Raw genomic sequence first — 23029 nt, 5'->3', positions numbered from 1 at the left:
GCTGTAATTGCTGATATCTTAGGCAACAAAGAAGTGTGTGTTTACGCTTTATTATAATAGTATAGAGTATAGATATAGATAAGGAACTTTAATAAGTTATGGAATTCGTGATCGCCCATTGATCCTAAATCAACTATCATGTAATTCCTGATTTTTTTTTAAATACAGCTTTAGGCATTCGAAGTTTGTTGCATAGAGGGTAAACCAAAAAGAGGGACCCTTAAGAAAAGCATTCGTCGACACCCGTAGACCGCAACACAGAAGAACTGCATACGCGTGCGAAAGACACTTTTGTCTTGAATGGCCCTAAGTTATAGTCGTTATAGGTAAATGTAAGGCCTTGATAGTACTCTAGCGTTAACCTAGTACGCTAGTTCGATCCCCTTTGTCGGCGTTTTACGTTAATTAACATTTTACGATTTACCACGTGCATGATAATCAAACTCTATGCTAAATACATTTTATCTGTACATCTAATAAATAGAATACATTATTAAGAGTCGCGGTTAACTTCAATCGATGGTTGTTAAATTATATTCTCACGTTTTGATGTTATAGGTTAGTTAACAAATAACAAGGTCTTGCTTTGTTAATATAGCAATCGGTGTACCTATCTGCCACTTAATCTTTGCGAAAACATAGTTAATTGTTTGACTTCATTGTAACATGTCTACAAATCTAAATAAAATTTCACTCAAATCATTATTATTATTAGCACAAATTTATGATGGGAAGTATTTTATTTAAAAAGTTATGTTAAATCACTTTAGTAGTTAAGTACGCATTTTATCTAAGCCTTTTTTTCGTAACAATTACAAAGCTTAAAAACCATAATCAATATTTTTAACATTAAATTTAGTTAAAACTAAACTAAAATAAGAACCAATGTAGTAGCGCATACATTTAAATCCTACATAATACTGCAAAAAAAACGTAATCTCATTTAATAACACCTTACTTCCTAAACAAGGAAGGACACGTATCCTAAGATACGATTCATGTTCCTGCAAATTCTCACGTCATATTCAGTTCCATCTTCTAACAATGGTGATTGACAAAAACGAAATTATGAATGACAGTCCAACTATAGAGGGGGTTAAAAGTCTTACGTGAGTCTATTGTGTGTTACAGGCTTAACTTTCTTACCTGTCTTATCTACGCTAATGCTAGTTTCACACGAGGACGGAATATTGTACTAGAAACAAGAGTTCTGTGTTAGTAATAAGTACGCTTAACCAAAAGCAGTACTGTATTGTTCTACTGCTTTGCTTCACTAAACTGCCCTCGTGTGAAACATTACCTGTCTTATCTGTGGTTATGGGTTTGTTGTGACTGACCGTAATCTTATCCTGTAGAATTGTTGCAAAGAAAGGGACGGGAACATCCCTATGTTTTAAATTTGCGCGCATTTTTAACTAGTGTTGGTGTGATTCGAAACAAATTGGGCTTTAGATAACAGCAGTTTTAGAAAATCTGTAGTCGCCCGCTTAATGATGAAGCCGATTCTTGTTGATTATTAAAACTGGCTGACTCGCGTGGAATTAAAAAGTAAGTAGCCTATATGTTCTTCCAGACTATCCTCTACATCTATGGCAAATTTCAACGAGATCGGTTCAGTGGTTTAGGCTACAACATCCATACATCTAAACTTTCGCATTTATAATATTGGTAAGATAATTCGAAGCTTTAGTTTTATAAGGAATAGCAATATTTTTTTAACATTCATCATCATCATCATCACCAGCTCACTATACGTCCCCAACGAGGGGCTCGGAGCCTACCCTAATATGGGGTGACTAGGCCTTAGTCAACCACGCTGGCCAAGTGCGGGTTGGTTGACTTCACACATATCTTTGAATTTCTTCGCCGATATGTGCAGGTTGCATCACGATGTTTTCCTTCACCGTAAGAACGTCGGGTAAATTATGTACATATGAAAATTCGAAAAATCGAAAATCACATTGGTACATGGCGGGATTCGAACCCAAGACCTGTAGATTACAAGTTAAGTGTTCAAACCACTGAGCCACCGACGCTCCTAACATTTTAACATTGTTCACTCTTAAATATTAAAAAACTTACTTGGTTTCTTAATATATTATTTAACAAAAACAAAGATTACATTTATATCAGTTTAGTGTTAATGACGTCATTAGGACTTGGTCTGTATTGTATGTTTGCTAAAGATTATAGGGGCGCACTAATTAGCGTGTTTGTTCACAATTTGAAGACATTTAGACTGACTGCGTATTTGACTAATTATAATTTGTTTATATTTTGATAATTTCTATCAGAAATACGATGGTCAGAGACGCTTTGTACGTAATTTGTGTTAATTTAATTAGATAAATTTATCAAATGATGGTTTGGACAAAAGTCCCTTGTCTATATTATTATAAACAGGAATGTTTTGTTATTCTGTATGTTAAACTCAAAAATTACTGAGCCGATTTTTAAAATTTTACCGTTAAATAGTTTTATTTTAAATTCTCCTCGGACTAAGTCACAAGCAAAGGCTAGTCAGCAAAAAAAGTACTAAAGGCTTTATAGCAATTTGTAAATACTATTTTCGGTTTTTATGTATTTTTCACTTTCTTATTTTGTATTGTGTTTGTTTATAATTGTACATTTTCGGTATTTAGTTTAAGGTATAATGGGACTGACATGTTCTAAGGAACCAAAGTCCTTTTAAAAAAATAAATAGAAAAAAAGTACTACATGAACGATGTTAAAGCCAATAACTTCAACATAAGAAAGAATTTAATAACAAACAATAAAACGAAGAAATTTTGAATCCACAATAACCTTAAAAAAATTCCGTGCAAGCCTTTATCAAACAATTTTTGCATTATAACATTATTTTCAAAAGTCATAGTATTACTGACTTCATAATCACTGCCTACTCCTCAAAAGTAAGGGCATTTGAGGGTGTATCATATTATATGAAAGTTTTAACTCTCTCCATGCGGCCAATGTTCAGGTCAGGTTACGGGGGGCTGGCAGACGCGGGGTTGTGCGGGGAAGGTACAAGCGTATACCATTAACTGAGATCCGGTGTCAGGTTACGAGGCGGGATCGTGAACTTGCACACGTATACATATAAAATATAAGTAAATAGATACAGGAGTATGTATTTTTTTTGATTTTCAAAAACAGTAGCTTAGTGGATTTCTCCTTTGCTTTAGACCTGTCAACATTCTTGTTGTAGAAAATGGATTGTTGGTCTTAAATAAAATGTAAATTACAATCATTGAAATATTTTGTGGAACGACATCTAAATAAGGTGAAGACTAGCAATGAAGATTTATACCACTCGTTAATGTGTTTTTGTACAAGATTTACGACAAAAACTCTATAAGTAAAAGTTAAAATAACCTATGAATCATAGATATGTTTATAATGTTCGTAAGATACGGGTTTCTTACCACGATTGAATTGTTTTAGCTCCCGATATTTCGGCACAGTTGCATGCGCCATGTTCACGGGCTGACTGAAGTGATGCGGTAGTGTGAAAAAAAAAAACATTATATTTGTAAAAACCACGACAGTTTAAAGTTATATATAGATATGTTTAACTAAATTTTTCCCATGTCTTCTTCCGCGCGAAATATTAATTATAAGTCGCATAAGTGTTCTTCTTTCTACGTAGTACTAGTAGGCGACAATTATTATTTAGGGCCTGTCCCACCACTAGCTAATAGAGGCTCAGATAGCTTAAAAATGACGTCACTGTCAGATAAGGTAACAAAATCCGATATCCATCACATATTTTACACATTGAATTGTTAGCAAGTAATTTACCATTTGGTGGGACTGGACCTAAGAATGATAATCTTACATCTTACTTATATTATAAATGCGATGGATGGATGGATGTTTTTTAGAAGGTATCTCCAGAACAGCTGGACGAGTGTAATTTAACACAGATGTAGAACAGTCATGAAGAAAAGGCTACTTACTGTTGATTTTTTAATTCCACACAGACAGAAACGCGGACAAAGGCTAATGATACATATTTTAACAAATTCATTATTTTTCTAGGTATGTAGCAAGTAAAGTGGTTGTTACATCAGCCGACAACGGATAAACAAATAACTATTGGCCATTAACTATAATCATGGATAATAAGCTTAATTATTTAATATTAATTGATTTTAGTATTTTTCTTGGACTGTTATTGTAATATTTAGTACATGTTACATAAGACAAATGTATTTGAAAGATAAAATATGCATAAAAAAGTTTGTCTAAAGATTGCGCACAATGTAAATAAAAATAAAAATCTTCCCACCTTTTTTAATAATATTTTTTAAATTTCAAGTGGAAAATCTTACTTTTAGTGTAATTAAAGCGATCGTTCAATATATGTTTAGAAATACATTTCTTTATCTAAGTCACAAAGGTGGAAGCGAATGCCGCACAGCATACGCAATAAGATGCGTTGCCTACCTTTAACCGACAGAAGGAACGGATAGAAAGAGGTCCTTTTTCCGTCTACATTCTCTCCTCCACCAAATGAAAGAGGAGAGGCACAAATAACGGATTCGGCACGCACATTCAATTCAGTGTTACATTTAGGAACTACATTGATGGTTGTGGAGAAAATCTTACTAATATTACAAATGCGAAAGTTTAGATAGATGGACGGATGGATGGATGTTTGTTATAGTTTGTATCCTAAACGGCTGAATAGATTTTATGAAATTTGGTGCAGATGTAGATGATAGTCTGGAAGCACATATAGGCTACTCACTTTTGTTTTTTTTTAATTCCACGCAGACGGAGTCGCGAGCGAAAGCTATAATAGTATTGTATAAAACATCTCTGTCATTCTCTAATTAAATAAGTAATTTATCTAAATAAATCTATACAGTTGACTGACGTGACAGACAAAATTTCGGCGACGTTTGCAGGCGAAGATCAAAATGTCGACGACACACGTCTGTGTATAAAATTTCTGTGACTGCATTGCGTAAGTCTTAGCGACTAAAATTGTCGGGTTTCGTAGATTTATGTAGCCTTGTGTACTAATGGCCTAATGCGTATTGCCGTCGCTCACGTAGGACGTGTCGTATACACTTTCCATGAAGACATCTCCTAAATGTAAATTTTCTAAGCATGGTGTTGTATGACAATGAAAACGTTTTCATAATGTATGGCAACACTGAAGTGTTAGTGGAAGCAATTAAGCTAAGTGTTTCTTTGTTGACAGTTCGTTATCCTCAGCTTCCTTATTGCTAAATAATGTGCTAATAAATCATTAAATAACTGTTGGTTATAGATTAAAAAAAATTACTGAGTTCTCGTCTAATTTTATCTTTTATTTTTATTCTAAGACATACGTTTCTCAGTCATTTGTACACAAAAAATCAATAGAAGATTGGAATATGTTGTTAACATGTAAATTAACATATTTATAAAAATCAACGCTTATTTTTTAAACGATTTATGAAGATTTCTATCCGGGTACCTTGTAATTTGTAAATGGGAAACTTATCCGTCGGTGAAAATGAATTATTTCGAAATCATATAGTGTAATTGTCTGTGTAATAGATAGTTATTATTAATTTAACTAAATATAAATATTTAGAAGTTTATTTATATGCGGATAATTGTGAAAATAAGAAAGGCCGATTTATTTTTTTACAACAATAGTGATTTCGGTTTTTAAACATTTTTTACGTTAACATAGAAATATTTAAAACATAAACTGCGGAGTTAAATCGTGTAGCTTTTCTGTTTATGATATAAATTGATATTACGATAATATTGATAACATAGATTATGAAAACGTATTGATATGGAACGATTTTCTCTATAACTATCCGTAATAAATTTAATTCACTTAATGGTAACTTGTAAACACCCTAAACAAATGTTAAAGCTGTATGGAGGTGAAAAAGAAACTCTAAAATCACACATATAAATATGAAATGTAAGAATTAATTAGGTAGATGAGTGTAACGACAAAGAAATGAGATTCAAAGCTCCACACAAGCACACATTCCTGCTAACTCACTTACGATTATTCCATATTTTTATCTCTGCGAGCTGCGGTATTATTAGCGGCGGCGCGGCGCGAGGCTGTGCGCGCGGGTACGCGGGGGGCCCGCGGGGCAGACAGGGGAGAGGCGGCTGTAGGGGGGAGGGCTGCGCGCGCACGGGGGAGGGTCCCGCCGAGCCCCGCCCCCAGCGCCCATGGCGGCGGTGGAGGGGAGCCCGGGCCCCCGTCCTCTATTTACTCTTTCAATCAGTGCGAGTGTTTGCCCCTGGCCGGCGTGCACGCGCGGGTGATGCGCTAGCCATGATCTCGCAGAAGCTATCGTACGGCGACGTGCCGACGTCCGCGTCGCTGTCCTCGCTGTCGCCGGGCCTCGCGCCCCCGTATGTGAACGGCATGGGCTGCATGCCGGCGCAGCCCTACCCTAACATATACTCCAACAACATGGTGGCCGGCGGCTCCTGCATGGCCTCGCCAGGCGTCGGCTACTCGCCGCCCAGCACCATGGCTTCGTGCATGGGCGGCGGCGGCGCGGTGCCCTACGGCGCGCTGCCACGCGAGCAGGAAGCCGCCTCACCTACCTCGGCGCTGCAGCGCGCCCGCAACGACAAGACCTACCGCCGTTCCTACACGCACGCCAAGCCGCCGTACTCCTACATATCGCTCATCACCATGGCCATCCAGAACAACCCGTCGCGCATGCTCACCCTGTCAGAGATATATCAGTTCATCATGGACCTTTTCCCGTTCTACAGACAGAACCAGCAGCGCTGGCAGAACTCGATTCGACATTCGCTGTCGTTTAACGACTGCTTCGTAAAGGTGCCGCGCACGCCCGATAAGCCAGGAAAGGGTTCGTTCTGGACACTGCACCCTGATAGCGGTAACATGTTCGAGAACGGCTGCTTTCTGCGGCGGCAAAAGAGATTCAAGGACGAAAAGAAGGAGTCGATCCGACAGGCTCAGAAGGCGGCGCACACGCACGGGCACCACAGCTCGAGCCACGAGAAGCGAGATCACGGGCACGAGAAGGCAGGCGGCGGCGCGGGTGAGGAGAAGGAGATGCGCGACGACCTGCTGGCGCAGCTGCATGCGGCGCCCGAGCTGTGCCTGCCTGAGCACACGCCACTTGCACTCGAGCACTATGCGCATCTGAAGCAGGAACCAACAGGCTACGCGCCCGCGCCGCATCCCTTCAGCATCACGCGGCTGCTGCCCGGTGCCGACACCAAGTCCGACCTCAAGATGTACGACGTGAACTACGGCTACGGGCATGCACCCCCCGACAACTACTACCAGTCGCCGTTGTACCACCACCACGCGCACGCGCACGCGCAGCCGCCCTTGTGACAGTATCCGCTGGCATAGGCGCCGACCGCCCTATGGCCGCGCCGGGGGTAAGTCCACCGGTGAAACATTACGATAATCTCAAACTTTTGGACTCAGTGTGAGCGTGACTTGTGTTCTTGTGATATCGGGACGACGTCAGCCGAAGCAGGCCGTTGTACAGATATTGTGTAAATATTGGCGACGATTTTTTCAAAGTCCGTTTTGTGAGTTCTCTTAGTAGGTAGGTGTATGCGGCGACGCGCCCCGGACGGCGGCGCGCGCTAGGCCTAAACTCTGTCTATGACTTCTGGAAGTGTAATTCATAGCCCGCTCTAACCACGCATTAGTATACCAATTCTGAATGAAGCTTTAACATAAACTCATCTATTAGTACTATTCGACAGTAGAATAACACATTTCCAATGTCCAGTTTAGGTTACATATTGATTTGTATTGTATGAGGATAAGCTTTTTACTGAATAATCTAAACAAAAGCGTATTTGTGACATAATCGCAGCCGTAATACGATCAATACGATACGGTTATCGGGCGCTTTATCTTCATGTTCTGATAACTTATTTATATCGAACGCGTTGAAATCTTTTGTTGGAAAGTAAACTATAATTGGTTTTATAAATAAATATACGACATGATATATTCTAAAACACATTGATTAATTATAAAATCATACTTAATTTTTTTTTTTAATATTTCATAATAATAGATGTCTCATTAAATGATGAAATTAAATTTGAAATCCTTAAAATTTTATGAATTAAAATTATTATCAAAATTTTAAAACTTCGTAACTAAAACTCAAATTTTCTTAAAAATCAGATGATTTTGTTATTATGTGTTAGAATTGGTATACCAATTTGTGAGGGCACACATCGGACCGTGTACAAGTGCAATGTTCTTTGTATCTAACAAATATGTAAAAAAATATATATAAATATAAATAACTATATAGATAGGCGAAATGGAATTATAGTTCTCTCGACCATCGCATAGTATATAGCAAACTTTTGTATATATAGAGTTTAAGATAAATTTAATGACTTATATATATGGTGTTTGGTGTAAGATGGGTACCTATCTACGCTTCTGCACATTCCATTAAAATATATGTATATTTATGTGCAAGTTTCAATTTAGCATTTATACAGTTTCACAATGTTTGGTGAGCGTGCGGACTAGGTACATAGAGTAGTTTGTTTACTGCATATTCTTATCGGTTTTGGTGTATTTAAAATTTAGTCTGTGTCATTAAAATGTTTCTTATGATCCGCCTATTTAGATATCACGTTTATACATTGTATATGTATTTTTGTTATTTAATATATATTAGCATTTTTTAACTAATGTTTATTTCATATTTTTGTCGTTTAACATCAAAAATTAAGACATTTCTATACCTATGTTTTTCATTTAGATATAACGCGATACATACAGACATGTTGTTAAGGTTATATATGATTTATTTTCGCACGCTTGCCAAAATGCTTTGTATGTTTTATTAAGGAACAATTATGCTAAATTTATTCTTGTAATAAATGCATATGAATGTCGTATTACTCGAATCTAGATAGGTTACTTATATCATGATAGTTACAGAGATAATAAAATTAAGTATTTACAAAAAACATTTTGTTTTCTTTATTCGACTGTTTCTGAAAAACATAGATTGAATGAAATTCGAAAAAATTAATAATCTGTGATTTTTTTATAAAAAGTTTTTAAAAACAATTTATGAGATAAAAATCTTAGCTATTTACCATTAACATGTTCGTACCAAAATGAAGGATGTACTTCCTTCATAATTGTTATAATAATCATTGTTAATTTGTTAACAAAACGAATCCAATTGTTTATTCAAGTACAATAAGATAAATACGTGTCAAACAAAAGAAGTATTTACCTAACAATGGATGTGTTAGAAAAAATTAAAACCAAAAGAAACATTTTAACCCTTTCTTTAGGCCTACCTGACGGCGCTAGCGGATGAAAGGATGAAAATAACTTATCTGCGTAACTTTTACTGTCGGATAATTTCACTTTTGTCGGCTTTAAGTTGCGTAAGTGTCGGGACAAGGTTTATCTCGGCACACGATTGTAAAACTATAAAATAACAAAAGGGTTAACACGTGGACCGGGGCGTTAATTTGACGGTAGAAATCAGCGACAAGACGGATGAACGTTAAAGTGATATTCGTAAATTCTCATGTGTTTTCTTTACATATACTTATGTATATTATGAAACAAAGTGTGTCGTGTTTTTAAAACTGTAAAGCAAAACGATGAGAAATTCGAACTAATAAAAATGTCTGCTTCTTTAATGGCTAGTTTCTCAGCTACATTTAACTAATTAGTTATTTTTGGTCCCATGAATTTATGAAATGCGTTTCTGAACTTCGTAATTTGAGTTTTACTTCGTTGAAACTGACTGTAAACTAATGAATCAATAGGTAATAATAAAATAAGAAGTAACTTCAGAAACCCAGCGTCAAAAAGCTTAATCCCTAATAAGCCAGATTTTTTTTACACTATAAATTGTAGCAGGAAATCAACATTTAGTTAATGTATTGATAATAACAGCATAAAAGATTGCGACACTCACAAATGTTGTATTTTTACTATAAATATATAAAAAGGCAGGTCAAAATAAACCTTACATGTTTTATCTTAATTATTATAAATTATTAATTTAAACAAAGAAAATTTTACTGTACAATTCGGCGCCGCGTCAATAACTTGTCTTGCGAAACTATACATATAACAAAATTGGAGTGTCTGTTTGCAATATCAAAAGAAGAATTCCAGATTTTGGGAAGATGCAACATGATCTTCCCGAATGATAATAAAAAGCGCATTTAAACATTCTTTGTCTGTCTGTCTGCAAGTAGCGTTTGTTCCGGTTAATCTCCGAAACCGATGGAACGATTTCGACCGGACTTAGATGGACATATTATAGGCGACTTTTTATCTTAATATTGCGTGAACGAAATCGTTGGCCACAACTAGTGTCAATAAAACAAAGTTTCGCAAATTTTTAAGATCGTAAATTGTTTTTGTATCGCTAAGTAATATCATTAATAAACATTAAATTAGTCATCATAATAAATTTATTTGTGTTTCTTTGTTTTGTTGTTTAATGATCGTATTATTCTTGTCCTTTTACATCCGTATCTGTACTGATTGATAAATAATTCAAATTCCTTTTTTAAATTAGTCAACGAATACCGTTAATTGAAGATTTATATTTTTAGGTTTCTTATACTAACACTGAGGGATTCTTTTGATGGTTACTAAAGGAGTAACCATCAAAAGAATATATATTTATGTCTGTTATATTTTTCTAATTCATTTCGTGACTGAATTCGTAGGAGACATAATATGAGAGTTTATTCAGAACTTACGCTAAGGGTTACTTTTTACGGTTTTAAGTGTATTTTAAAAAATCTAGATAGAGCAGCTTCGTAACTTTTAATATTATAAACTATAAAACGCACACGTGAGTAACAATGTCACAGTTTCCGAGATGACATCATCTATCCGCGAATATACGATTTATCATTATTTAAAAAATAACACGAAGCAGATTTTTTAAATGAATCTTTAATCGGTCGCTAAAATACTGCTAAAGTAAATATTAAATGTTTTTATTGTGATACAATTCTATAAAACATTAGAGAAATTCTCGTTCTCATAGATTTTTGTTTTGAATATTTTTAAAATTATCTACAAAACACCAAAGAGACGACTGATTCGGTTATCCATATAGATAAAAAATATACCGGATATTAAGAGATTTTATAAAGGAAAAGGTAATGTATTCAGTTATGTTAAAAAATATTTACTTCAGTAATTATGACGTGAATAATGAGATAACATGTGTACAGATCACATGACCCTAGTATCATGAGATAGCACTATTTACTATAATATAGGCTTCACACGGCCGCAGGTAATATATGTAAGGTCAAAAATGTCAGGTATAATCTAACGTGTGTGGCCAGCATAATACAGCATCTACACTTATAGCCGCTGACTCAATTCGGTCAAAACACATTCTTTATTATGCTCTACCTACAGATGTTTAAACTCTTAGGATTGACATGGACGTGGGTGCCCAGTGCTTTATTCTACTGGAATGACATACATGGACTGTTTGAAAATGAGACACCACATGATTACAATTGTTTTCAATCCGTGTATTTCTCCTTTCTGATTTCTGTAAAATCACACTAATATTAAAAATGCAATAGTTTAGATGGCGGCTGAACAGATCTGGATGAAATTTGCATCTAAATCTGTAGAACATAGTCTCGAAGAACATATTGACTACTTACTTTTGTTTTTTTTTTTAATTCCTTGCGGACGGAGTCGTGGGTAAAAGCTAGTTAAAAATATGTAAGACTTTTGGGTTATCTATAGTTTTAGTTAATCACTTAAAAACGTTTATAGTAAGGAATTCACGAATAATACAAAAACTTTGAATGAATTTTATTTACAAATTCAGTGACATACATTCCAGTCCAGTAATTCAACACTTTCAAGTACCGTGAATTAAAATATAAAGTAAACTAGTACTAGATTAACTTTATCATTAAGAAATAAATATTATAAAGTAATAATAGGTTTATTTTCGTAGTGTTGATCAATAGAATGTTTCTTTGTAATTTTTTCATTAGCTCCGAAGTCGGGCCTCCGCGGGTGGTTTACAACGGGTCGTAAAACTAACCACTCCAACGCTGACACACTGTCGTTTTCTACGCACTATGAATGGTGCATTCACATTGTTATACGATACGATATTTTAATAATATTGTCATTACGAGTAATCATTACTTTATATTATCACTAGCTTTAGCCCACGACTCCGTCTGTGTGGAATTAACAAAAAAAGTGAGTAGCCTGTGTGGTCTTCCAGACTATCATCTACATCCGTCCTAAATATAATTTAAATCCGTTTAGCTGTTTAGGCTACAAACTCTAACAAACATCCATACATCCATCTAAACTTTTGCAGTTATAATATTAGTATAATAATTTTATTTGTCTATTTTCATAAGCTTAGGTAGAAGTAGACTTCATAAGTGTCTGATCTTAACGGAATAATGTTTTTCACAATCTGACGTGTCAATACTTCATAATAGGCCAGAGGATTTATTACAAATATGCGTGAGAATGTTTTCGTAACGATATCGACAAAAATTGTATTAGATTTGTGCACACTATCGGTATACTCGTAGTACACTAACAAATCTCATACTTCCGATGACGTCACGTCAGTATTCGCGATAGACCCTCAGTATTCGATGTGAAGGCATTGGCGCTAAAGTGCTTGTAGTTAATTTCTCGGTTGCTAATAAATGACACATCTTTGAACAATCCTGCCAATGTCAAAACAAGTAAACATGTTAAGTTAACAATGACGCAGATGTATATATAAATAATTGCAGATTGTCTGTATGTTATAACAGTGAAATATTTGACCTATCATAGATACAAATAGGCTTTCCATCAAAATGTTGGTACACTTGCATACGGAATGCGATGTTGTCGCTAACCTGCCAAGTGCTTGTCAGATTCATGCCCAGTTTCTTGTACGTTATTCTACTGAGTAAGTAATAAATTATTTACCTACAAGTTTTCTGATCCCGCAGGCATATGTTAAACTAAATTATGTTAGCTCACTAGAGAGGTCTTTTTTTCATTTTTTGATGCAATTTTCCATGTATGTTTTACATATTTTGTGGTAGAGCCAGTAAGCGACTCTCATCGGGCTTGATATATGTTTGACTATACTCGCGATTTGCCCAGAATTCGCATATGTTGAAAATATGTATTTAAATATTGTTTTAGACTGTTATAACTTCATTGAACATAAATTCTGTGTTAACTTGTTCTTTAAGTTTCTGAGTTTAGAAGGATAAGAAATTTAGAGCAGAGAAAATAATAGTCTATTACCAACTTTTCGCGACCTTAGCAAGTCCGATAGGATCCTGATCATAATCTGTGGGACTATTATCATCGTATTACGACTTACTCTTTGTATAATTATGTTGTAAAGTAATCATCATATTCTAATGGAAACGTATCCCCGGTGTGTGGGCGAATCTTTTTATTTATTGATTTTGTGTGTCACTCCATTCGGCTTGTTACCCGAGCTACCGGGCTTGTCTCTACACATTGATAACGACCGTTCAATCTTTACAAGTCATCAGATGTCTAAAACAAGGACTTTGTGCTGTCCATCACTTCAATAATTGAAAGATGACGTCTTTATTACGATCTAATAAGTGCTACTTTTGCTTTTAATATTGTTTATTCGACCGCAAACATCGAGTGGTTCATTTGTAAGTTTTATAGTGAATCACTTGACGCTTTTTAGTTTTTTTTTTCTCTTCGGTTGTCCGCATTGAGGTGTGTTTTCGTTTTGTTGCAACATTATGTTGTTTTTTTATGTCTGCATAAGATATTATGTCAGAAGGCCGTGTCATCTTTTTGTTCGGCGGTGTGATAATAAAAATAAAACACTTTCTTTGTGCGATGTAACGGTGGTATTTATTTCTCATATTTGTCATAAGTCACGATTTTTGCGAAAGATTTATCTTATGGGAAGGCGTAATTGATTACTATTTTATTTAAAAGTAATTTGAAATAATTACCTAAGCAAGAAGAATATTATATGATTATGAAATTTTATATTACTGATTTTTTACTATTTAAAAAAAATAAAAAGGCGGTAAAAGCTTAATTTCTTCCTTTGCTCTTTTAATATACTCTTTAAAAAAAGTATCTATACTAATATTACAAAGAGGAAGGATTTGTATGTTTTGAAATAACTCAAAAACTACTGGGCCGATTTTAAAGATTCTTTCACCGTTAGTAAGGTAATTTATCTGTGAGTATTATTTGTTAAATATCACGCGGACGAAGTCGCGGGCAACAGCTAGTATTATATGTAACATTAAAATACATTTCGATATGCTTTCCCTAATATCAATTTCGTGAGTGAAATCTTTCGTGACAGCACCGGGTGGAAGGGGGATGCGCAGGGGTTTGGGTGGTACAGCGAGGTAAAATTGAAAACTATTTGTTGAATAAACATCATCCATCACCGGGCAGCACTTAGCCGTATTGCCGGAAGACTGCCCCCAGTCCAGTATGCCTTGTTACTTACATTTTGCACAACTTATTACATGTGATGCATTTGGCTTATATCAAAAGGAAATAAATGGAATGAAAAATGAATTCAATAAATATGGAAATATTTAAAAAAATTGCTTAAAACAGACAATGTACAATTAATACGTAGTCAACTAAACTAGTTGTAAAGTACATAAACTTAAAGTTTTCCAAGTTACCGAACGCTGTAAGCACCAAAACTTGTATGTCACATTATATATCTTTAGTTAAATTCACAATCTACATTACATTATGTACTTATTTATTGCTACAGCTTTGAATTATGTATACAGTTACAACAAAAACCATTTGAAAGAATAATTACTTGGTATACATACGTCGGATAAGGGTAGACAACGCATGCAATTGCGGATGTCCATGGGCAGCGGTCGCTTCGCCATTTTGGCGGATTCAGGTGGCCAGTTGCTCGTTTGCCACCTTATATTATAAATAAAAATATAAAAAAAACATATGTAAACGAATAAAGAACAGTTGATCTTTTTTCGCACCAAAATTGAATTACTTTGTAAGGGAAGTCTTTGGCTTCTTAAAAACTGGAATCCTAGTTAAGTCGTCAAGGCAACACTGATTGATGTAATTAACCTTAGTGTGCAATAAAGATATTCTTATTCTTATATTAGACTAGCTGTTCCCGTGCGACTTCATCCGCATGAAATTATGAAAATTTTATTGTTTACATTTGTCAAATTGTCAAAATGACATGACATGATGACAACCTTGCTTCCTTGATGTTGGTAGCTACCTATGGTCTCTTTCCCACACTAGGGTTTTTACTACTATATCCAAACTATTTACACCCTAAGTTTAATGGTGTTAAAATATATAGCCTATAGCGTAACGTAAGTGTAGAGCTTTTTATTTAAAAAAGAATTATTAAAAAATATGCTGTAATTGCTGACATCTTAGGCAACAAAGAAGTGTGTGTTTACGGTTTATTATAATAGTATAGATAAGATATGTATAGTTTAGTTTAATCTTAAATATATGCTTACAGTTTCGCCTGCGAATCCGTCGGCGTGGAATAAAAAATAAACAAAAGTAAGTAGATGGGATCTTCTAGACTTGCTCTACATCTGTGCAACATTTCATCGAGATCCATTAAGTCGTTTAGACAGCAAATTCTAACAGACACCCATTATCTAAACTTTTGCATTTATAGAAGGATTACAGCTTTTTAAATGCGATTTAAGACCACATAATTACTGTGATAGTCTATGACAATATTTTCGATTATTATTTCCTAGATTAAATGTTTACACGAACTCTAACCTTTTGCTTCATCCCGGTACAGAACAAAAAAGGAATTAATGACTAAAAAGGTTTTATAAAGATATACTAGGTTTGTAAATTATAGCGTTTATGATCAGTTTCATAATGTTTATATTTGTCTGTAGCATTCAGGCATCTCTACACGGCTTGTGGGTGCATTGACCCCGCCGCCATTTTGTATCCCTCTAATTATTACATCATGGCAGCGTTAATCACTACAGAACGTTTAGATGTACTAAATGTTTGTATGTGTATTTGATAGTGTGTAATTCGTTAATTACGTTTATTTGATTAGTATAGATTTTGTTAAATAGCTTTTTGAGCAAAAGCAATATTGTAAAACCATATAATCCAATTCCATAATCTTTAGGTTTTGGGCAATTGTAGGTGATATCGAGCGAAACATATTTTATTTGCATTTACAATGAAATTTAGACATAATATGGAAAAGATCCATTGTGAAGTAGTTTTTTTTTTTTATTTAATTAAAATTATTTGAAACAAATAAGTCATCCAAAAGTTAAAAATTACGTCTCAGTTACGTTTATATTTTTCTTTTCAATCTACGCATCTAACTACTAACACAATATTTGTTTTGCTGATTAGTGTTGATTAAACGTCTACTGAAATGTATCGAATCATCAAAACAAAGCTTGTCTATTGATAGTCAATATCGATATACGAATCGATAACCGCAACAAATAAACATTACGTATTGATATATTTTTAAGGTTGGGAACATCACTACCGCATATTTGTGAACGTACGTGTAAATTGTCTGTAATCTAACGGTAAAATTTACTTCAAGTCTGGAATGTTTTACCAATGTTGTTTATAAGGGCAGGAATACACGTGATATGTGATAGAGTAGTAGTTAGCATGCCAGTTACTGGCATTACTCGAACGAGACGACGACAATGTCAAACTTTGTATTCCACTTCGACCCTCCCGAAACTAGCATGCCAGTAGCTGTCACAAAATCAAATACATTCCTGGCTGTTTGCATGCCAGTTAGCGTAACATCCTGTAGCTGGCATGTATCAATAGCTGTTGTTGTCTCCGATTTGACATATATTTTATTGCCTTTGTCATAATGAAACGATGTGTTATTGTGCAAATGTTTCGTCAGTGAAAACACAATCAGTAAGTATGCGATGAGAAAACATCGGCGAGGAGGGGGCAGCGGGACACGACTGGAGGCAGGGTTGCCTCCTACGAACATAATACAAAAGTCTTGAAGTGCCAACCTAAGAATTTTATCAGGCGGAACATTGCATGAATGACTTCTTACAGAATTCAGCATTTACATCACTTCGTTCTAATTAAAAAAAATTAAACCATTCTTAATGTTGTTTGATTTTGTACACCTATATCCTTAACAAATTCTTTCCACCAGATGACAAGTAAACGATGTGCCGAATGAAATTGGCAGTAAGCCAGCTAAACCTTCATTTTAACTGCACAGTTAAACAGTCCGATAGTGTAGTTAAAACTGAAGGTAGGTAACCAATCGGGGCGTTAATAAAGATAAGAAGCATGGAATACAGAGAATATAAAATCTGCGATATAAAACATCGAATTAAATCATACTGGAATATATGACATACAAGAATTCATAGTTATTGTATATGTGAAATTACTCTGATTTACTAAGCAATTTTCGAAACAAGTTACATCACTAAAATAATCGTTGCATTTCAATTTGAAGCACATTCACTTTTTATCGCTCACCTACGAGTATTTGCTCAATGTGATACCAGTGCGGGGTCAGTATCGATTGACGCATCAGTTATCGAACTGTCGATATTTTTGTTTGCGCAGCCCCATCAATGAGTCTCGAGTATCTCGCGTATTTAAGCAATAACTTGTTTGATAATGATTTACAGTGCTTGCACTCTGATTAGTCTCTCTCTAGATTGTGTTTGTGATAGTTTTTTTATAATGCTTGTTTCACACGAGGGTATAATAGAGAACCAGTACGAGAGTGCGGTACTGCTATTGTTTGAACGCTAACAGTGGGTTTCTACTGCCTTGACTCTTGTATACTCATACCTATAATTCTTTTGGACAAAAAAGGCTACAATATATTCAAATGTTTCGGTAGTCAATACTTTAAAATAATACAGAAAGGTACTGTATTAACAATAAATTTAAAACCGAATACCAGTACTATGTCTCCTGTTCTACCCTTGTGTGAAACTAGCATTATGTCTTGATTCTAGATTGAATTTGTGATAGTTTTTTGTTTTATCTATTAGTACTCGATTGAGATTTCATTTGCGGCCAGTTATTGTTTATCTGTGTTTTTTTATTTATTTTAAATGGCAGTGTTATTTTATCATGTTTGTCGTATATTGGTAAAACGTTGTGCAAATACAATACTTGTATAATCGCCTTATTGCTTGATATTGGTCATTAAGTGTCTTTTATCTTAGATATATAAATGATAGAAAAAAATCTGAAATCGCTAATTTGCAAATATTGTAAACATCATTTTTAAATAGTATTCGTAAGGAGTGCTCCATCTTATAAGTAGATGATAGATAGGTAGAAGTAAAATATCAAAACTTTCAACGTCTATATGAAAAAATCTTTAGCAATTAATTACACAATAAGTTAAAATTGAAGAGAAAAATAATAAACCAGATGCAGTTAACGAAACTGTTGATAATTAACTTAATAACCAAAAACAGAAAACATTATCAATTTCTCCCCTTAGATGATCCCACACGATCCGACCTAATCGAACCACACATAAAGAGAAATCCGAAACAAGCGGTATCCCCTTTCCCACAGCCGTTGCCGACCACTTAAGGCCGTATTTGGGTTGTCTATGTAATAAAATACTAACCTACGGCGATGTAATATAAAAGGCGATCGCATTAGCTAAAGGAGCTATTATTAAAAAGTATCGAATTTCTGAACGCAGCGAGTGAACGCGTCGGCCAATCACATTCTACTGTCAAGGGAACCGCCAATCGGCGGCGGCCATCTTTCTTTTTTATTGTGGATCGAGTTAATGGATTGTTCTTCATTTTGATTTATATTGTTTTTGTTTGCCCTTTTGTACTGCGATGCTGTTTTAATGATTGTTACTGTGTACACCGCGATTAGGCTGAATCGGTATATTTACTAATAAAATGAAAAATCGCTTATTGTTACGTTTTGTTGTAAACTAGATCGTAGCTGTGATACATTTTAGGTTCGTTGACAGTAGAAACAATGATTTTGGCCTTGGCCTGTTACAAATGACTACAAGTAAGTGATACATGTGTTTAAGTAAGAGGAGAGTGGATAAGGAAATAGATAAACTATGGGATTTAAGAATAATGATAAAGAATTATTATTATATTTTGGTGTAAGGAAGATTTTCTTTTTCTGTATTATTTCTTTTCTTTTATTAAAATATTAATAGATTTTGTTAATTTACTAAAATTTCCTTTGACTACTCCAACTAAGCTCTATGCTTGTGCTAGGATATGGTTCACGACGTTATTTAAATGGCGGAATTCGAACCCTTGACCGCAAGATCGGTAGTCCGTATCCCAAACCATTATGCTATTGGCGCTTAGAAAAAACATTATTAAGTTTTTATTCAGGGATAACAAACATCTCCGAAGAACAGGGTAGACAGGAATCAAACAGATCACCCAGATCTTTATTACTTGGTTTAGACAAAAAATAATAAGGATAAAGGAAGTTTTAATATAAAACAATTTAACAAATTAGGTATATGTGTAAAATATTAGCAGTCAACTGCGCTGTAAACAGCTTAGTTATAATCCCGTGTGCCCGTGTGCTTTATACGCTCCCAGCTCTGAGGCGACACTGATAAGAACGTCTGGAAGAGACATACCTCTGGAATATAGACAAAAGTAACTGACTAGTAACTTCAGTGTTTTATGTTGGGCTTCATATTATTAAAAATAAATAATAACATACATACATTAGCACTAAGTAAGAGTCAAATATATATTACAGTTTTTATTACAGAAAAATATTTTAAATTGGTTTATCTGATCAAATTTTCTATACAAGTGACCTAAAATGTTTAATGCATATTGTTAAAGTTTTCATAGAACACTTACAAAAAGTTTTTATAACTACTTTTAACCTAATGCTTGTCGCATCCAGAAACATTGTATGTTTTGTTTGAGGCATGCGCAGTACAGTCGGTCAATACAGCGATGTGGAGGGCGGGTGGGGGGAGGGCTGTTGAATGAAACTGGTGCCGTAAACTCCGCACAAAAGCTGACAATGTTACGACTTGTTGGTACTGCATAAGTACATGGAAATTCATTGGTTGCTTTTTGTTTATTATCTCCGAATACGTGAATTTCTTTAGTTCTTTGTTAGTTTTGGTTAGATAGCATTTTAAAGAATAGTTAAAGGTTAACTTTTCTCACAAAAAAGAAATCATTGTGTTTGTTTCCACTAATATTATCAATTAGACCGAAGGAGGATTTTCCTACGAATCCCAGAATTTTTAATATAAGTAAAAGCTGTCATTGTTTTTTTTTATAATATAAGGTGGCAAACGAGCAAGCGGCCACCTGAATCCACCGAAATGGAAAGCGACCGCTGCCCATAAACATCCGCAATTGCAGATGCGTTGCCTACTCTTAATCGACGGAGGAGGAGACGCACATAAAGAGGACATTTCCCCTTCCTATGCGTCTCCTCCACCGTCAAATCTACTTTTCCTTCCCATTCTTTCCTCTTAATAAAATTAGGCCTCCGGCACCACACTCCTTTACCACCAATTTAAGTCCCTTTCTCTTTACCACCCTTTTCTTATAAGGAGAGGTTGGGAAGGGGAAATGGACTTGACAGTGGAGGAGATGCACAGGAAGGGGAAATATCCCCTTTATGTGCGTCTCCTCCTCCGTCGTATAAGGGTAGGCAACGCATCTGCAATTGCGGATGTCTACGGGCAGCGGTCGCTTCGCCATTTTGGCGATTTTAGGTAACCGCTTGCTCGTTTGCCACCTTATGTTATAAAAAAAAACTCATCAGACAAAACGCGGAATTGCTTCCACTTCACACCTGTTTTCTGTGTGGTCGTGGTATTACACCGGGCGAGTCGGCCCATGTTCCATGTTCCGAATGAAAGTTGGAATTCAGATACAAACGTTCATACTGATAGAAATTTGGTTAGCATACTTAATTTGACGTTCTAATAATCGTTAGTTATTATAATTGTAATCTGTAAAAGTTATTTAAAGCAACATTTGAGTGCGCAAAAACATTAAGATAATCTTAAGACTGAATTAATACTTAGGCTGTAATTTATAGAGCGTATTTCGACTATGCTTAGGCTTTACTTCGACTTTACTTGTTCCGTGTAATGTCACGATTCGAATTTATAGTCTTTCTGGGCTGAGAATTTACTGGAGACCTACATGCACAGCAAGACCACACCTTTTCTTCTATTTACGCAATTCAATTATTAATTCGTCAGATAAGTTTAAGCTAAGTATAAATAAGCTTCGTTTTCCTTTCTCAAGCTTCATGGTTATGAAATGAACATGAATATTGAAGTTGTTCGGATTTGGTCCAGTAATGAGATCAAACAGTCATTACGGACCGTGTTGGGCGACGGTCGGGAACGTCGCCGACGGACTTTTCATAAGCTCAATTGAACGGAAAAATCGGACCGGACTAATCAAGGCACGGCGCGTCTTGGACAGTTTTATGCAGTACTGAATTATTTAAATAAAAATGTGTCATTTGTATTGTTTTCTTAAGGATATTGTTCTCTTTAGTTCATTTTCGGTACTTAATTATTTTTACAACAATTTAAAAGGTAACTTAATTTAAAAGGTTTAACAATTTAAAAGGTAAGTAAGTTTACAATAAAAATGATAGTTATTGTTGATATCACGTAAAAGTAAAAAACATAATAAAACCTGTATTCAGGAATAATTGTAATCATTTAAAATCACGATTGACATCGCAAAAAAAAAATTTTTTTTGTTTAAATATTTAAGAACGTTTTCTTGCTCATATCTTGCATGATTCATTTTTGTTAACAATTAAGGACGAATTTAAATTTTCTTTTTTTCCCTACAAATCCGAGAGCATCGCACTTCTTAACGCTGATCGGTAATTTGTTCGAATTTTCTTTTTATTACCAGCCGATGTTCGTTTAATGGAGTACCTTATGTTTATTTTAACTTCGTTATTTTATTTAAATTGATAAAACTTCCAAATTAGATTAGAATTTATTTTGTTAATTTCTTAAATTGTAAGTCAAGGCTTTCTGACATTTTATAGATTTATTTTTTACTAGCTGTTCCCGTGCGACTTCTTCCGCATATAATTATGAAAATTTTATTTTTTACATGTGTCAAATTATCAATAGCAAATTTCAAAATGACATGACATGACAAATATTGTATAGTAAATTGTATAAATTAAGCAAAATTTGAATTTAACTCACGGCACGACGTTGGTGGTTTTTTGCAGACGCGATGACAGATGACAGATTAAAAAAGCGGCCGCGACCGCTTCGATGAATTGACGACAAGAAGTTGTGTAAATGCTATCACTAGATGGCGTTATAAGCAAACATCCCGCCCACCAAGAACTCCGTTCTTCTTGTCGCCGCCCACCGTAGTTAGTGTGAAGATATAGCGACCAGTTTTGAAACTGGACGCTTCAGCAAGCCTGACTTGGCTTGCAGACTCACCACTCTCACCTCCCCATCTTGTCCCGGATGTGTTTCCAAGACCCGTGCCAGTAGCCATTTAGTAGGGGGGAGAGCTGGTTCCTTTATGAGGACTATGTCACCCTTTTCTGGAGCCTTTGTTTTAGAATTCCACTTATGGCGTTGTTGTAAAGAATGCAAATATTCAACACTCCACCGTTGCCAAAAATGAGCACTAATTTTTCTAACTAGTTTCCAGCGATCCAGAGGGGTGATGTTGAAATTAGTTTGTAGTTTCTCCGGTATAGCCACTAAGGGTTCACCTATTAAGAAGTGTGAAGGTGTGAGTGCAGCAACATCGTTAGGATCGTCATTTAACTCACAGATGGGACGAGAGTTAAGACAAGCCTCTATTTGTGCAAGTAATGTTGTCATTTCCTCAAAAGTTAATGTTGTATTGCCTAAGACCCTCAAGAGATGAGTCTTAACAGATTTGATTCCTGCTTCCCACAAACCACCGAAGTTAGGCGCTCTTGGCGGTATGAAGTGCCATGTAGTTCCATCGTTTG

At 35.2% G+C, this 23029-nt stretch overlaps 2 protein-coding genes across 2 annotated transcripts in view; one reads left to right on the top strand and one right to left on the bottom strand.

The window, feature by feature from the left end:
* Positions 1-6267: 6267 nt before the first annotated feature.
* LOC106103833 (silk gland factor 1) lies at positions 6268-8062 on the top strand. Its single transcript, XM_013283726.1, has one exon. The coding sequence runs from the start codon at positions 6305-6307 to the stop codon at positions 7349-7351; it is 1047 nt and encodes a 348-aa protein (XP_013139180.1). The 5' UTR covers positions 6268-6304; the 3' UTR covers positions 7352-8062.
* Positions 8063-22214: 14152 nt separating this feature from the next.
* LOC106103830 overlaps positions 22215-23029 on the bottom strand; it is a 1288-nt gene continuing 473 nt past the window's right edge. Inside the window, exon 2 of the mRNA XM_013283723.1 lies at positions 22215-23013. Within this exon, the coding sequence (XP_013139177.1) occupies positions 22431-23013 (583 nt within the window). The 3' untranslated portion in view covers positions 22215-22430. The remainder of the gene's footprint in view (positions 23014-23029) is intronic.

Source organism: Papilio polytes, unplaced genomic scaffold (genome assembly GCF_000836215.1).
Source record: "Papilio polytes unplaced genomic scaffold, Ppol_1.0 DF823700.1, whole genome shotgun sequence".
Classification (NCBI taxonomy): domain Eukaryota; kingdom Metazoa; phylum Arthropoda; class Insecta; order Lepidoptera; family Papilionidae; genus Papilio; species Papilio polytes.
Note: the sequence above shows the minus strand (reverse complement) of the source record. Positions and strands in the feature narration are given on the sequence as shown.